At 43.6% G+C, this 18,948-nt stretch overlaps 1 protein-coding gene across 1 annotated transcript in view; it reads right to left on the reverse strand.

The window, feature by feature from the left end:
- Positions 1-18,948, reverse strand: part of LOC131592498 (CBP80/20-dependent translation initiation factor-like) — a 565,386-nt gene that overhangs the window by 335,038 nt on the left and 211,400 nt on the right. Inside the window, exon 8 of the mRNA XM_058864047.1 lies at positions 14,939-15,014. Within this exon, the coding sequence (XP_058720030.1) occupies positions 14,939-15,014 (76 nt within the window). The remainder of the gene's footprint in view (positions 1-14,938; positions 15,015-18,948) is intronic.

The raw sequence follows: 18,948 nt of genomic DNA on the forward strand, positions 1-18,948 counted from the left end.
ATCCCAGATGCCTCACTTCAGTACCATCCAAAATTGTAGCCTTACCTGCAGCATCCCACAGATGGACCAACCAACTAATTATAGATTCGTCAGGTCGCTGAGTGTAATCCTTCCTTAGGCCATGAAGGTCTTTCAGGGAAAAGGACTCAACAGTGACTTCTGATTTTGTGTCCTTTGCTGTTCTTGAGGGTCCTTCTGCCACATCATCATCATCATCATCCACTGGCCAATTGGTGTTGGTTTTGTGTTTCATGCCTCTCATGGTAGAAGCAACAACCATTGGTTTAGGCTCACTGTCTGGTTTAGCTGCTGGCTTGGGATAACTCTCTGGTTTAGCTGCTGGCTAAACTGCAGCCTGAGTGATTAGGGTAGCTGCTGATTTATCTTTCTGCCTCACTGCCTCTATCTCCTGTCCTACAGTATCTAGTAGTATGCGATAAACATACGCCAGGGCCCAGATTATTGCAGTGATCTTTTTCTCCTTAGAGTCATCATGGCACTTCTCTTTCAGGTATTTGCCCACCTTAGCTGGGTTCTGAATTTGTTCCCGTGGACAGTCCCAGGCTATAGGATCAGAAAATTCCTTCAGGGTTTGGCCCATATCCTGCCATTCTCCAGACCACTCAGGATTTTCCACACCTGGGTCTACTCCTGGGTCAGGGGTCTCATCAGCTCCTCTGGACATCTCAGCCCTCATTCTAGAGAAGCTGTAGACCATATGGAGGAAGCTTACCAGATGAAACATCAGGAAAGTGATATCCTTAACACTCAGGGGAAACTGAACATTTTCAAAAAGTGACATAAAAGATTCAAAGGAGAAGAAGGAAAGGCTGAAAAGCCACATCTCCTGCTCCTCCTCTGACAAACTGTGTGCAATTACTAATAAACCCCAAAACATGCTACTAGGACTGGGATGCAGGGTAGAATGAAGAAACCATAAGCCAAATATACCTGGTACAAACTCCAGTACCTCTATAACCTTCCTATAAATCTATATCACTGAGCCCAGCAGAATAACTATTTTAATCTGTGCCCCTCTACTGTAAAAGCTACATGTTAGGGACAGTACTGAAGCTATTACCAGAAAAGAAAATAAACCTAGGGACCAGAAAGGTATTAAAACCCCAAAAAAGCCTAGGGACCAAAACCACATAAAGGCCTCCACCCCAAGAGACATTATGCATTCAAACAACATGGCTAATGACTGCTTTATCCCAATACATAGTAAGCACAACCAAAATGCAATCAGTACAGATTTTTCCACTTACCCGAACCCCACATTGGGTGCCAATTAATGTATTGTCCTGGTTTAGGGCAAACTTGTGAGAAAACCTCCAAATGGGGTCCCTCTAGAAAGCAAATTCAAGCGGCCCCTCCCCCAAATGGTTTGGGAAAAGATTTCCTTAGAGAAAAGTGGAAAAAATGTTTATTTAACAGAAATTGAAAATATTAAACAATGAAACCTCTTGCTGTTCAAAGAGATGGCACATCCAGAAAAGTCCTTGTTGTGGGGTGTAGCTCGGCTCACTCAGGTTCTTATCAGTCCCTCCAGCGCTGGAAAGTGCTGAGGCCCAGGCCCCGGTGAACCACAGGCATGAGCTCCCAGTGTTTTTCTGGGTTTTCAGTCCAGAGCAGGTTTGAACAGATCCAAGGAAAAGGAAAATAAAACAGTCTGGGGAACTTCCCTGCCTCAGCTAGCTAAAAACTAACTAAAAGCAAAGGAGAGCTCTGTCCTGCAGTCTGTCCATGCCGCAGACAACACAGTCCAGGAGCAGGATGCAGGGGAGTGAGGGCTCTTTCTCAACACAAACTGCGCACTTCTTCTTTCCCCCCTCTTCGCTCTCAGAGCCAGTCTTAAAGGTGCAGAACTTAATATGTAACATAAGGCGATTGAGGATACAAGCATCACAAAGTCACCCCATGACAACTCCTTTGTTTTTAAGGGCTGCTTCCCAAGGAACTCTCTGAATAAGTCTCCTAAATAGGCCAAAGTCTGCCCTCTGAAAGTCTAATGTAAAAGTCTTATTGATGTTCCTCCTTGTTGGGGAGGATGAAACAGGGAAACCTTATGAATATGATTGTTTAGCAAAAGATTCTGAAAATATGAAGCCTAGAATCGAAATAGAAATGATAGATCGCTTTGAGTCATAGGATACCGAGTACTAGTTACTATATAACCAAAGAACAATAGAACAATAGCCTAGCCAGTTAAAGGAGAATCCCTATTGATGAAACAATGTCCTTCTGCAGGTAGAGAATCCAAAGGTCAAGCAGCAAGAGAAGAATTTGTAAAGCTTTTAGAGTTTAAAATGTAACACTGTATGGTAATGTAGTAGTTCTTATAGGCTATAGGTAAATTCTTTAGTGGGTGTGTCTGGTAGGGATTGGTTACTGGGAATTAGAATATTCACTATAGAAAAGGGTATAATGTATTGTAACAAGAACTTAGCTCTTTTGCTCTTGTTCTCCCCGCTCTCTTACTCTTGTTCTCCTCTCTCTCTTAAGCTCTCTCCCCTGCCTCTTAAACTATCTCTCTCCCCGCCCCACTCTCTCTCCCTCCCTGACCACGTGCTGCAGCTGGCGGAAGATACGGGTCTCTTCCTCCCTCTACCCATATAATAAATTGCTTATACTGGAACAGCTTGACCCTGGAGAAGTCTCTCAATGCGAGTGTTTTGTACATCTATACCTCCTGATATCACCAAATATTGGGAACTCTATAATTTCATTATCACTATGCCCCAAACGGCCTCCAACCACCACATCTTCCACCAGCCCATCTCTATTTGTAAACAGGTCTAACATAGTACCTCCCCTGGTGGGCTCACTCACCAGCTGCAAAAAAAGTTTTCCTCAATACACTCTAAAAACTTCCTGGACTGCTTCTTTTCTAATGTATTAAGTTCCCAGGAGATGCCTGGTAGGTTAAAATCACCTACAAGAACAAGGGCTGGTTTCAAGTGTATTGCACTCCCCTCCACGTGAAGGCAAACTGAGGCCTGCATTCTGCTGCCAGGGGAATGGAGAAAAATGCACTGGCAATATCAATAGTGGCGTACCATTTTGCTGCCTTGGACTCCAGCTCATACTGGAGCTCCAGAATATCTGGCACAGCAGTGCTCAGAGGTGGAGTCACTTCATTCAATGCACGATAGTCCACAGTCAATCTCCATTCCCCTTCAGATTTATGCACAGGCCAAATGGGGCTGTTGAAGGGTGAGTGGGTTTTGCTAACCACCCCTTGGCTCTCCAGCTCTCAGATCATCTTATGGATGGGGATCACAGCATCTTGATTTGTTCTATACTGTCGGCGGTGCACCATCAAGGTGGCAATTGGTTCTTGCTGTTCTTTCACATTCAGAAGTCTTACTGTAGATGGATTCTTGGACAGTCCAGGCAAAGTGTTCAGTTGCTGGACACCCTCTGTCTCCACAGCTGCTATCTCAAATGCCCACCTGAGTCCTTTTGGGTCTTTGAAATACCCACTTCGGAGGAAGTCTATGCCCAAAATGCATGGGGCCTCTGGGCCTGTCACAATAGGGTGTTTCTTCCACTCACTTCCAGTCAGGATCATATCTGCTTCCACCAAGGTAAAATCCTGCAATCCCCCTGTCGCGCCAGCAATAGAAACAGATTCTGTCCCCACATGTCTTGATGGGATTAATGTGCACTGCGCGCTATGGATGCTAAATCTGAACCAGAGTGCTTGTAGTTATTACAGGCCACATAGCTCTCAGGCCTGACTGAGAGCTAGCCTGAGAAATTCATAGGAGGATTTCAAAACAATCCTCAGAGACAGAAAACATCTGCCAGGTGCTGTTTGTCTGTCCTCTTGTTTTCCTTGCAGGAGAAAGTCAGGAGGTGGTGTACACCACTGACCAATGATGGTGATGTAGCAGTTAACTAACCAATAAGAGTTTCCTTTCTGTACTTTCCACGAACTAGTCTATAAAACATAGCTGAAGCAATAAACTAAGGAATTCTCCTGTTCTGACTCCATGAGAGTCTGTGTTGCCTCTTTCCAGCCGTTCCTTAATAGAGCGACAGCGCGCCAGTATCAACCAAAGCCTCATATCTTTGTGGTTCTGATGTGCCAGGCCAACGAATCCACACAGTCCAAAAAAACACGATTTTCCCTAGCCTCTACCTGGCTAGAGGCAGGGCCTCTCTAAGCCTGGTTATCCTTCTTTCCTTGGGTATATGTCTTGGATGTTCCTTCAAGGGGATCGGATATGTCATCGTCATCATACCTGGCAGTTCGGCTACGGGCAACTGGAGCTGCTTCCCTTTTGGTGGAACTTCCTTTGTGACTCTTCTCTTCCTTCAATTCACGCACCCGTTGTGCCAGAGCTGCAGTAGATTTCCCATCCCATCTCCTCATGTTTTCTCCGCAATCACGCAGGAAGAATCACAGCTCAGATCATGGGGTATACCTTCTCTCCCGATCTGGGGAACGTCTGCGTTGAGTACCAGGACCTCTGATCTGTACTGCTGAGATTTGGAGAAAGTCCTCTTTAATCTCATCTCTAAGTTTCTTGTGATTCTCCTCTATCTTATCTTCTAATTTCTGCAGACGTGTTTCCACAGCTGCAATTCTTGCATGTGTGGGGCCATGCACGGCATCTGCATATGCTCGAAGGTTCTTTACCATATCCAGCATGGTCTCCTCCCTTTCATCCCGCTTCATTGGTGCTAAAGCAGATGCATATTCCTGTGGCCAAAATCGTACCAATTTTCGCCACATCACAGATGTACATGGCACCAAGTCTGGATTCTTAGTTGGTATGTCATCTGAAAAGACAATCTCTGCCACTGCCATTTCTCTCAGGCGTTAGATCCCTTATTCAATGGTTTTCCACTGTGTTTGCTGCATGTAGAGATCGTCTACACACAGATATCTTTGTACTACACTTTCCAGGACCCGTGCCCAGAGACTGTGAGGGTTATCCCCCCTCATCATCCCCTGGTTGATAACCGGATCATGTGACAGGGATCCCAGATGCCTCGCTTCAGTACCATCCAGAAATGTAGCCTCACCTGCTGTGTCCCACAGATGGACTAACCAACTAATTATAGATTCATCAGGTTGTCGAGTGTAGTCCTTCCTTAGGCCATGAAGGTCTTTCAGGGAAAAGGACTCAATATTAGCCTCTGATCTTGTGCCAGTTGCTTTGACTCTTGATTTTATGTCAGGAGGTGTTGAGGGTCCTTCTCCTGCATCATCATCATCCACTGTTCTATCGGTTTTGTCTGTGCACTTTCCACTTCTCATGCTAGTAGCAAAAGCCATTGGTTGAAGCTTGCTGTCTGGTTTAGCTACCAGCTTTGTAACTGGGAGGTTGGCTGCAGCCTGAGTAACTGGGGTAACTGTTGATTTATCTCCCTGTCCCCTTTCTCCTGTTTGCTGCCCTACAGTATCTAGCAACGTACGATAAGCATATGCTAGGGCCTAGCTTACTGCAATGATCTTTTTTTCCTTGGAATCATCATGACGCTTCTCTCTCAGCTATTTCCCCACCTCAGCTGTATTCTGAATTTGTTCATGTGGAAAGTCCCAAACTATAGGGTCAGAAAATTGCTTCAGAATTTGGCTCATATCCTCCCATTCTACACACCACTCAGGATTTTCCACGCCTGGTTCAGGGGTCTCATCAGTCCCTCTAGAAATGTCAGCCCTCATTCTAGAGAGGCTGAAGACTGTATAGAGGAAACTTGCCAGATTAAATGCCAGAAAGATGGTCTCTAACATTCAGGGGGAACTGAACACTCTCCAATAGTGATGTAACCGATTCAGAGGAGAAGAAGGAAAGGAAAGGTTGAAAAGCCTCATCCCCTGCTCCTCCTCTAACAAACTAGGTGCATAACCATACCCATGAATCCTTTATACCTGGAACAGACTCCAGCACCTGAATAAACTTCTTAGAAATCATTATCACTAGGCCCAGCCCAATAGCTATTCTAATCTGTGCCCCTCTACTGTAAAAGCTATGTGTTAGGGACAATATCGGGGCTATTTCTGGATAAGAAAATAAACCAAGGGACCATAAAAGTATTAAAACCTCAAAAAAGCCTAGCGACCAGAAACACATGAAGGCCTGCACCCCAAAAGACATTAATTCAAACAGCATGGCTAGATGGCTAGAGACTGCTTTATCTTATCCCAATACAGAGTAATTGCCACTTCAGTGCAATCAGTACAGGGTTTTTCCACGCTCTCGTGCCTCACGTTGAGCACCAATAAATCTATTTGTCCTGGTTTAGGGAAAATTTGGGAAAAAACCTCCAATGGGGCCTCCCGCCCGGGAAACAAACCCACGTGGCCCCTTTCTCCCACCCCCCAACCGGTTCGGGAAGAGATTTCTCTGAGAGAAGTGGAAAAAACCTGTTTATTTAAAAGGCACAACACTACCCTGTCTCCCTGAAAACTCAGCTTCTGAGCTTGCTAACATAGTTTTCTAAGGACCTTCCCAGGACAGTAACTGTAAACATAGATATGTGTACATTCTTTCTGTTACATGTCTTGTGATGGGCATCTCTCATGGCCAGTGCAGTGAGAAAGTGTTATCCTGACCATTCAATCCCTGGCCATGGTCAGAAGCCTATAAATGCTGGGAGGAAAAATAAACTCTGCTCTTCTTTTCACCACACCTCGACCTGTGTCCACGTGATCTATTCATCTTCAGCGGTAACACTACCCAGCACAAGAATGACCAATATCAAATTACAAAACCTCTCGCCGCTCTGAAGAGATGACAAAATTTAGAGGGTTTTTTTCCTGTGGGTGTTAGCTCTGTTATTAATCCCTCTGACGCTGGAAACTGCTACTGCCCAGGCTGGGCTCCCAGTAGTCCACAGGTGCAAGCTCCCGGTGCTCCCCCGAGTCCCCAGTCCAGAGCAGCTTAGATCCATTTAAAGGAAAAGGGAAAGAAAACAGTCCAGGAAGACCTCACTGCTTCGGCTAGTTGGAAAGCCAAGGCGATCTTGTTGTCTGTCTGTGCTGTAGTCAAAACCCTGTCCTGGGATGAGGGTGGAGTAAGTACAGTCTCTGATAACAGACTCGGTGCTTCTTCTCCACTCACTTTTACTCTTAGATGAAGTTTTAAGGATACAAAGCCTATTTCTGGGCTAGGTGGACAAATGGGGATACAATTAAACATCACACTCACCCCAGGACACAAAGACCACCTGCTTAGTTAACACCCAAGACTCTACCAATTGAGCTGACCCTGCCCAATCAAAACTTGCATGTACTTTAGAAGGGAATAAAGTCCCCATGGTGCATATAAGGAATGTGTTAGGGAAGACAGTTTGGATTAGTCCTGCCTCAAGTGAAGGCAAACCCATCCATGGGATTGCTTTTGCTCAAGGGCCTGGGTGTACTTGGTGAGTAATGCAGAGGGACAGGGAAGCACGATGTGTACCTCAGGGGGATTTGATTTTTTTGGTGAGAACAGTCTGTAATGTTGAATTGTGGGATATTGTTTGCTGAATGGCATTATCACTGTATGTCATAACTACCACGGACAATGAGGATGGACTGCTCCAGATACAGCAGTCGTGAGCTCCTGATGCAGCTTGCAACCAGCTGACAGCACACCAGCGCCCCTGCCCTGGAAGACATCTAGAACAGATAGAACCCACAGTCATGGACTAAATGAACTCAACAGACATCTTGGAGGGATGGACATTGACTATGGAAATTAAACCCGTGCTTGTGTGTGTATAAATATATAAATATCTATCTATACATCTCTCTATATATATATAGTTGGAAGATGTAGGATCTGGGCTTGATGTAGATGGTAAAGAAAAAGGGGTGCGTAGTGTCCCAATTTTGGCCAGGACAGAGTTAATTTTTTCACACTAGCCATGAGGGGGCAGACCCTGGAGCCATGTGGGTGTGTCTAGGTTGTTATTCTATCCAGTCTTATGTTATTACCAAGACAGAAGTAAGGAACTCTCCCTTGAGAAGAGGGGCATGGCTTGGGGTCAAGAAAAGCATTGCTGGAGGGGGAAACCCTTCTGCCATTGTTCATTATCACCTGGGGTCCTTGGTGAGCATTTTGCATGTAAATCACTCTTGCTTTTGTACACTTTTGTCAATAATATTGCTACTGTTACTATTTGTTTTCTTATCTCATTGCTGTTTCTAGTTACTTGTTATCTCAGCCCATGATCTCTGCCTTTTGTGTCTCTCACTGGAGGGGGGAGGGGAGTGGCTCATCGTTTTCTTTTTAGTGGGAGTAGTAAATTGGGGAATGCTATTCCTAAACTTGGACAGAGGGGATGGCAGGCATAAGGATGAGCCCATCCCAGCTTCATGGGTGCAGAACAGACTACTGAGAGAGGTCTGTTGTAATTGATATCTTGAAATGTATCTTTTCCCTCTTCTAGTTGTGATTCCCCCCCCCCCCCACACACACACTTCTTTTTCTCCTACTGCTTACCTGGAGGCAGGTTACCGTGGTTACTGAAGTTTTTTCTCCTCAGCTCCACAGCGAGAGGCCGGATGGAGTGGAGAGGGGACCCTGCTGGCATTTCCAGCTGCTTGAAGTTTCGGTAGCCCAGGAAAGTGCAGGGAGAGAGAGACCCTTCTCTCCAGCATGAAACTTGTAATTCTGTTTTTCCTGTCCCAGAATGCCTCTGAGCTATGGAAGCCGAGAGGGTATTCTTACCTTCCCTTTCTTTCCCTCCTGCATTGCCAGGAAACCATCCCCTCCCCCCTCTTTCCCCCTCTTTCCCCCTCTGCCCCTCTGTGGAGTATACTCATACACCTTTGTGAGCATTTGAAAAAGTTGGTATCTGTTATTTCTTATCTTAGCATGTGTAACCTTGATTTGTAGAAAGTTCGTAATTGTGTTAGCTGAGAAAAATAATTGGTTGTCTCTCTGATGTTCCCTCGCTCTGAAAAACCCTGTTAAAAGAAACCCCCGGACCCCAAAATCCTTGGTCTCTCGTCCTTTGGATTCCCCTTCACAGAAATAAACTGTGGAATGCAACCCTGGGGAGAGATTCCACCCCTGATTTCTTTGCTCACTTGATAGACTTAAGTTCCTGAAGAAAATCAGTGAACCCCACAAACATATGCTGGCATGAAACCAGAGTGAAGAGAAACCTCATCACTAAGCTAAGCTGGGCCACTCTGGAGGTTTGAGTCAGAGGGCCATGTTGTTATGGCCAAGACCAAAAGAGGAAGGATCTGGGCTGCCTAACAAGCTGGCTGAAGTTACAACTGACCAACCTTGCAGTGCAGAAAGAGTGGGCAAGAGAGGATGAAGACTATGATAGTAAATAACACCACCCCATCAAAGAGCTGTTGCTGAACCTCAAAAAGACCTGTCACCCTGCCACTACCAGGAAGGGTCAGTGATCTGTAGGGTCCAGGAGCAGCCCCTCACAACAGTGCTGGACACTGATCCCCCCACTCCCCTATTCAGAGTGACAGCAGACAGGATGCTTGCCCATGATCCACCCTTCTCCTGGACACCTGGGTTGATTTCATCACTCTTAAAGAACCTGTAATAAATTAATCTGTAAATAAAAATTCGTAAAAAGTATAAATAAGATATATATGTGTTGTAATGATATAAAATTCAAAATGTAAAAAGTCCTTCTCCGGGTCTGGTCGGGATTTCCCTCGGAGAGGCAACAGATTGCAACCAACACCCAGATAACGAACACAAGCAGGCACATCAGCTCAGAAAATAGACAGGACGAGGGCCATCAGGAGGACAAAAGAACTGGCTCGGAGAAGATATCCATCTCCGGACCTGAACAACGCCCTACAGATCTCTGTTGGGAAACAATCAGGTCGACAAAAAGACAAGCCCCGAGAAGGTAGTCGTCGCCAGACCTGAACACCCCACCTGTCAAACCGATGTTGGAGAAGCAATCAAAAGAGACAAAGGGAAGAGGCACTGCCGAGATATCCATCGGCACCGGCCCGGATCACACCACTCTGTCTTGATGACACAAATTGAAATACATACAGAATCTCTTTACATATGAGGAGATCCTGTCCGGACACTTGTTAGCTCTATTTTTCCATGCCAGGAAATCCATTCACCGGACAATCAAGGACACTTGGTGAATGGAACCTGCTTGGAATTCTAGCCTGAGGACATAAAATCTCTATAAAACCCCAGGCTTGAGAACCCTCAAACGTGGATTTGGGAATCCTATACCTCTGGTGTAGACCCTGTCCACCCAGCGCTGCACTGACCATTTTATTGTGGTTTTTTCTCATTGTTTGTTCTTTGTTGTTTAATAATAAATTTCTCTTTTTATTTTTATCCTGAATTTGCCTTTGCATTTATAACAAACCTTTCATATCTGACCAAGTCCACGTGTGAGCTGGTCCCTCTGGGCTCCTTGCAGAGCTGACAGGGAAACTACATGGGTATCCTCAGATAGGAATCATTCAACCTTCTCTGGATCTCTACACTGAGATGCAACAAATCATGTCTCAATGTGTCCATGTCTCTCCTAGGGCAAGAAATTTGAGTGACCAGCCCACACAGAAGTCCTGCCTTTACTCACATGATCTCCACACTGAACTGTAATGTCTGACTTGAAAATACTTGTCAATGAGGAGGGGGTTCCAATGCCTGCTAGGTGCCTAAATTCAGGTGAGATCCCAGCATGGTCAGGAATCCCTGTACTTCTAATCCTGTTTGGACAAAGTCAAGAATACAGTGGTACTAAGAGGATCATGAGCAATTAGAAAAGTCTGCCTTTCTCCTGAGGAGCTGCTCCCTTGTTTTTCATCCAGCAAGGAAGCTGGATGACAAGTGTAGCCTGAAGAGAAACAAGCAGTTTATTATAACTCCAAACATTCGACAAAAAGGGTCAAAAATCAGTAAGGAAACAGAAGGACATGAGCTGCAAGGCAATTAAGACACCAAACCAAATTATATCAGTGCTATCTTCCAAGTTTATCCCATAGCACCAGTAAAGCCCAGCATTTGAAAAATTCCATATAACACAAGACAAGAAGCAGCTGGCCAGCAAAGGCACAACCACACTGTTCAGAGGAGGGCAAGCCTATCCTAGAGGCATGAGTCAAACAATCTGAAGGCAAAAAAATGCAAGATGCCAGTCTACAAACTACTTGAGACATGTCCTAAAACTCTCTTCTCATTTTCTAGAAGCATTTACAGCATGTCCCCATGACATGCAGCCTCCTTTATCCTTTGTGAGCTACAGCAGCTTCACAGGGAAGAGGGGGAATGTCTTGTAGGACATGACCCCCTGGGTGTTTTTCTCTGGTAAGTGTAGACTTTGCTGAGGACTCACAGTCTGAAGACTCTATCTAGGACTGGGACACTTGGCTGTGACACATCTGTAAGAGAGGGTCTGAAGATTCCCTCATCTGACTCACAACCGTCTCAAGGACAGAGACTGAGACCCTGAATATCACAAGGGACATGGTTTAGGGGTTCGGGCCTAGCTGAGGTGGATGTTTGCTAAGTGATTGTTTGCAGGTGGTTGCACAGTACACTGCCCTCGTTCCTGCTGGTGAGCAGGGGCTTGTGTGTGGTACCCTCCACAACGGATTTTCCAGGACACATTGCCCCTGTTCCTGCTGGTGAGCAAAGACTTGCAAGACGTGGTTTGCTCTGTACCCTACACCTGCCCTCCGCGCAATGGAATTCATCACAATGATCATCAATCTCCTCTGGTTTTGGCCCTGAACCCCTCGCTTTGCAAAAGACTATAAAATTATACCCCAAACTTACCTTCCTTTGAGATCTCCCCAATGGACAGAAGACTCTGCGTCGTTGGACGGCTGAGTAGACTTTGACGTTGGTAGCTATAATCCCCTTACTCTCTTTCTCTTATGCTTTGCTTTCTCTTCTTTTCCCTCTATCACATATTAGTGCTAATGAGCACTCAATAAAGTGTTTTTTGCTGTTTAAGTCCTTGGTTTGCTGATAATCTTTTGTACTCTAAGACCGATTAAAAGAACCACATCACGAATCCCACCTTGCGGATCGTGACAACATCCAAGCATGAAAGTCTTTCCAAGCATTTGCCAAAGGGAGCAAAAGAAAAATGCACTGACTCAGCCCTCCCTGTGATGTCTTCATGATTCTAATATGGTTATGTGGTCTCCTCCAACAAACCAGCTAAGATGAAAATGGAGAGGGTGATGAAGACCAGCTCTGCATCTGAGCTGCATGCCTCAAATGCAGCAGATAACTGATCCTCACTGGAGTGCAATAAAAAGATCTTATGAAATGGGAATACTTATCTTCAAAAGATTATTTTCTTCCAAATTAATTTTTTGTCAGCACTTAGGTGAATTACTGCCCAAATCCAGCTACAGACTTATGAGTAAGGAGAGATGAAAAGGTTACAGCTAACAAGCTGAGCCAAAGCAATGACTTCATGAGCTCCTAGCCATGAAGCTTTCAAAACAAAGCCTATTTAACAATAAGAACAAGCACCTCAGATGAGCTTTGAAAAGACGGGGCAGGAGAAATCTCCAAAATACCAGTTGTGGTGAAGGAGTTCGCCCACTGCCAAAGTGGAGACAGATTTGCCCGCCTGTGCATGTCCACAAGATGGCAGTATGCCATGGTGCAAGAGCATCTCTGAGGAGCAGATGAACCCATTCTCCAATTTCCAAACAAAAGAGGATTTTAGGGGTAGTTGTTTTGGGTTTTGTTTAATTTTTTCACCTTTTAATTACCAAATAGTTATAGGCTTTACTTGGAATATTTTGTTAAAATACTATTGATTCCAGCAGCAAAACTCATGTATGTATATTAACATCCAGATATCCAGAATATTCTGCTTAACCTGTTAGAGGTGTCACTGTATCTCTCTGTAGAGATACACATACAGATCTGGATGTACACTACAAATTAGTTCTAGATTCGTGTCCTATTATACCTTATCATCAAAGGAACACAAATTTCCAAAGCAGCCTGCAAGTAAGACTCACTACATCCCCCAAACATGATACTCAACCCTGCTATAGCTGCTGAAGCACATTCAGCAGCAAAACATTTTCATCTGAGTAATGTTTAAGGATGCTTGGACTGGCCCAGTCACGCTGAAGGATGCTTGGACCACCCCAGTGGTGCTTGGAGGGTGCTCTGAACACCCCAGTGGCACTGGAGGATGCTCAGATTGGCCCTTCCATCCATGTACAGCTGCTGTAATCAACCCCTGAGTTCTTAAACAAAGAACAAGAGTTTCTCTATCTCCAACCTGAAAAGCCTCTTCTTCAGGATATAACACAAAGATAACCACAGTGTGGGACAGCCCCATAGAAGGTGGATTTTTCTTCCATAGGCTCACTCAAATATTTTCCCTTATGCCTCCACACACTGCTCCACAGAGCCATTTGAAACAAGCAATAAAGGCCAACAAAATCACTGTTGGCATTGCACAATTACATTCAAATCCAGTTAATGATATGTCAGGATTAAACCAGCTGTCTGCAAGTATTCCACCTGTCAATGCCAAACAAGATAAATCCTTATGCAGAGCTACCCAGCTCCTAGTTCCGACACGCACATGACTCTGCATGCCTACATAAGCATGTCTCCAAAATAATGCAGCATTACATGAGTCTGGCAAGAGACAAACAAAACACCAAATCCAGCATTCATGCTAGATTTTCCAGCTTAGAGATGCCACACTGGCAATTAATCTAGATATCAAGGTATATGTTGAAATTAATTCACTGGATTCAATGGACTCAACCTGGTGTTAGGACAAGATAAGGTAACAACTTTGTGTTCAGACATGATCAGATGATAACCAGACCAGGAGGATCTGGTTTATTTAATATCTGTTGACTGAAAGTTAAACCCTAGAGAAGAAAATCAGTTCTTTGCACCAAAGATAGTTTGATTTCTCATTTCTAAATATTCCTCAGGGAAAACCACCTTATTTTGCAGAATTACTGGGGTCTGTATCAGCTGAACCTGATGTTTTCTTTCTGTCACCTAAAGTCCAGACATATCAAATATGGAAGAGACTGAGCAGGAAGCAGCTGCAGGCTTCCTGGCAAAGTTAGCAGCACTTCACTCCTTCCACTGATTTATGTATTTAGTGCCAGCTAGCTCACCCAAAAGAAACAATAAGACAGATCATCCCATGTTCTTCAGGATGAGCAAATTTTTTCCTCACATTATGCATGAACAAGAAGCCAAACAAGCTTTTTGCTCAGCACTGAAAAGGATAACACTACCAAAGCACATGAGATGTCTCCACCCTTCCCTCTGAAGGCAGAGGAGACTTCAGCAAAAACATGCTCAGAAACTTTCCCAGCCCAGGACACTCAGATCTGTTGAGGACTTGGGCTCTGGAAAGTGAAAAATTATATGATGCTGACAAACTGACTTATTCAATTAGACTTTTTAGCTGGGGATCTCATCCTGCTATTTCCCAACATCTAAACATTAAAGGTCATTTAACCAGAACTACTGAAACTGGGATATATAGAGAGATTTGGAGAAGGAACAGGCTGGAGAAAACATCCAAGTGGATGACCGCTGCATTTAAACATACGTACACCACATAGGGGCAACACCTGGGTCAACACACCATCACTGCTGGCTTCCTGACAGCAATTTATTTTGGAGCTGCCAGGAGAGTTGATGCCTTTCAGAATCTCTGTTCCTAAAATATATGAGCTTTGTGTACATATACCTATATATATGTATGTGTATATATAGTGTCCTCAACATTTCACCTCCAATGAAATCTACATGATAACTGCCCTCACCCAGCATTAAGGGTCATTGCAAGGCTTGCTGAAACCACAGGCATAATTTCCCATCATAAACCCCAAAGGACCATAGCTCGGCACATCCAACCGAGCAGTTTTCCCACTTCTGGGGAGAGTTTTGTAAGGATAGGTAAGGTAGGGAAGGAGCTGCTGGTCTCCACCATAACATGGGCAGATGTCCTCATCACCTACCTGCCACACTGGAAGGACTTTCTCTATGTCGTTCAAGTTGATGCTATCACCATCCTCGAATTTCCCTTTTCCAAGCCTGTGTCAATAAGAAAACAAACAAAACCACATGAAACCTTGCTGGAGGCAAAGTTAATTTTCTATTATGGCACATGGGGAAGATAACTTCTTACTGCAAAGGACCCTCATGAAAACAAAGAGGGTCTCTGAAGTGAGTATGCCGTGCCTTCAAAACACTCCCACAAAGGCATGAAGCCATTAATACAAAATTAAATGCTTTTCTCAGTCCTGCACCTGTACCATCTGCCATAGCATTCAAATGCTTTTGGTAATAGCAGCAGTGAGAAAACCAAAAGCAATCCTGAGCAGTAGTATTGGGTGGTTCAATTCCCAGTTGAAGGAACACCAAAAGCACAGCCCATGTGGAAAAAAAAAAAAAAAAAGAGGACACAAAAATAATAAAAAATGTTTCATTTGAAGCACTTCTCATTTGCTTGTCTTCCACAGGAGCTCCAGTTTCATGGCTGAGAAAGGTGTTGGTAAACAAGCACAAACATACATCTCAGACAGAAAACACCAATCAGTATAAATACAAACATACAATTTATAAGTAAAAAAATTGGGATGAGAAGCCAAGCACTCACACATCAAACACAAAGGTGGCAGCTAAAGGACTTTCTTGTATCAAGAAAGTAACAAAGCCAATTCAAAGATAATTACTAACTGGATGCAGAGAGTTTGTAATGATATAGAAGAAGAAAAAATGGTCAATAAATATCATCCTTCCACATTTATAAACAATTGAGGTGTATCAGCGATAAAGAGAGATGGGGATAACTGACTCAGTGATCAGAATCTGATTTTACTGTGGGCTACATAAGCTTATATACTATTCTAGGAAGGCTACAATGATTTGGTTAAACATCATACAGACATATAAACAAACATGCATATTTCAACATTGATTCAATCTTGTCCCTGTGCCAGACCTGATTTAATCTTCTTGCAATCTTCAAAGCTCTGATTGTTCCTGCCAAGGCATCCTGGCTATCAGATCTCTTATGCTAATCAAGTCCAAGGTACTCTCTGATTTCGCTATAGAGGTGATCTTTTTTATTATGCAAGAATGATAATGTATTTTTTGATCAATTACAAGATCTTGTTAAATAACATATATTAAACAGAAACTTGGATAGCAGCAGACACAGGTAATCAGTGCCTGGAAGTCAGAGAACAACATATTTTGGTGGAATTACAGCAAATGAGGGGGGGGAAATCCAGAAAAATGGCATGTGCTAAAGTACTAGGCTCAAAAGCAGCAAGCTGAAGGGAAACAATAATTTAATTATCACCTTAATTGCAACCTGATCTAGTGGAAGGTGTCCCTGACCATAACAAGGGGGTTAGAATGAGAGTCTTGAAGGCCCCTTCTAAGCCAAACCATTCTGTGATTCTATGATTCATGGGAAATCAGGGGTGTTCAACAACTGACTTTCCCTCATAGATGAAATAGTGACTTGAATTTACAAAGGGAAAAATATAGAATGTATATATATATATATGTAAATATATTTATATATATGAGAAAAATCAAGTAAAACATCTGTGGACAAGTAATATCAGTTGAAGGTACAGAACATGCAAGCATATTGTAGGAAAAGGTTGTCTGAAAAGGTTGGAGACTGTCTCAGGTTGAATATCTGATGCCAGACTGTGGCATAAAGGCAGGGGATGAGTATATAGGGATTAGGGGGATGAAGGTAGCTTTCCTCTAGAGACAGCATGCATGTCTGAGGCTGAACTACAGGACCACAGGCAGCATTGGCAGTCATGTTTCAGAGGTGTTAGAGAAATTTCTTAGAGTACAGAAAAAGCTAAAGTAATACATGGGCTTGGGAGATATCTGGAATGAAGAGAAAATATCAGCTACAAAAGGTTGTTTGAACTGGAAGAGCAAAAGCAGAGCAAGAGCTAATGCTGGAAATTAAAGGCAGATTAATTCAGGTCAGAAATGAAGTACAGTTCCCTGGTTTTCTTTAACCACTCTGCTTTGATTATTCATGATACTGTCAAACTCAGAATCTTCCAATAAAATCAGATGTCTCTCTGGAGGAAAATGCTTCAGCCAAGCAAATGTGACAACATCAATCACCTGGATGCAACTACATGGCCAACCTTGGACAAGTGATTGGACTAAGGAATGAAACGGTCCCTTCAGTACTTACAGTGTAGAAAACACATACTGAACATCATCTTTCCTTTTTTTTTCTCATTAATTGGTTCATTACACAGCGACCATGTTAAAAAAATCCACTCAAGCAAGAGAGAAAATGTCTAGCTAGCAGGTGGAGATTCTTGGTTCAGCAAACGGAATCATGCTCGGCACAGATTTGGCACAGACAGCCGATGAATGCACAATACAAGCAACTTTAAAAGTTAAATATAAAACAAATTTTGTCTGTGCTTTTTCTATTCTAACAGAGGTTACTTATATGACCTGCATTTTGAGAGATGCATTGCTTGTGCTGACAGCATCTGTTTAACTTTTCTGCATATACACTAATTCTTATTCAATTTTTACAGCAGTAATATTTTGGAGTAATTAAACCACACTGATTTCTTTACCTATTTTCATCCTGGGCATTCACAGTACACCAGGAACCAGAGGCAAACAAAAAAGCAGACCCTGCTGTATCCTCCTTATACATAGCAGGTGTCACTGTCAGCATCATCTGGCAAGTGCCATCAACCATGGAGCATATTATATCTTATTTTACAGAGGGCACTTCATCTTATTTGTCAAAACCATCCATAAAAATGTGAGTAAACATGTCTAAGGCACATAGTGACTTAAAAATTTAGTGTCACATTGTTTCAAATATTCTCAAAATTTCTGCTTATATACCTACTGTAAATATTTCCAGTGCAGGGAAAGAAAAGTCTTATCTAGTTGTGTGAATTTGCCTGTCACTATATGGTATGGGAGCCTTCTGCAGATGCTGAGCCTGGGCTGGGGTGGAATTGCTGGCCTGGTGTTCCTAATCAAGATGTGCAGCCCATACATATGGTATTGGTCACTACTTTGACAAAACCAATGTATCAACAGAAAAACTTCTCTGAGAGAGGATTTTCATCCCCACATGCAACGTGGCAATGACGTATCACCTGCAATCTTCTCAACCCCATCTTATTTTTTTCCTTCACATATGTCCTGAACAATAAGGAGAGGAAAACCCAAATGATAGAATAGAATAATTTAGGTTAGAAAAGACCTCTAAGATGATGTCCAACTGTTAACCCAGCACTGCCAATCACACCACTACTCCATGTCCCTAAATGCCACATCCACATGTCTTTTAAATCCCTCCAGGGATGGTGACTACCACTTCGCTGGCAAGCCTGTTCCAGGGCTTGACAATCCTTTCCGGTAGAGAATATTTTAGCAGAACAAGGGCATGATATTTTAATAAAGGCCTGTCTGCACAAGACAGCTTTCAATCCAGGCAACAATATTAAAGGCAGTGTCCTTGAAACTCTCCTGGAACAGCGAGAATAAAGAAAAACAATGGCATTCTGTACTGGGGAAAGAATGTAAACAATATGTATTAATCAATAGTAGCTTGCTAAGCCTGCAGATCCTGTCTGACCCTATAAAAGTGTGCTAAAGATTGAAATAAACAACATTCACTATACCTCTATGAGGACTCAGTGAATAGTCTGAGCAGTTTTCCATTACCTGGCGCTCTGAACAGGAACCCTTTGCGGGCAGAGGGAATTCGGCAGGTCCGCATGCGGTTAGACGTGGAAGCGGATTGGCACTGGGTTGGTGGGTTCACATGTGGTTGGACATGGAAGTGGACCTAAGCTGGGGAAAACCGGGGCAGAGGAGCTGGGGTGAAGACCAAAGGCAAGTAGGTGTCGGCACCCAGGAAGAGGGGTTGCTCCCCTCCCCCCATCCACAGGGCTGCTAACATGGAAATTGAATTTGCGGCAGCATGGAAACTGCTTCTAAG

This window comes from Poecile atricapillus, chromosome W (assembly GCF_030490865.1).
Source record: "Poecile atricapillus isolate bPoeAtr1 chromosome W, bPoeAtr1.hap1, whole genome shotgun sequence".
NCBI lineage: Eukaryota > Metazoa > Chordata > Aves > Passeriformes > Paridae > Poecile > Poecile atricapillus.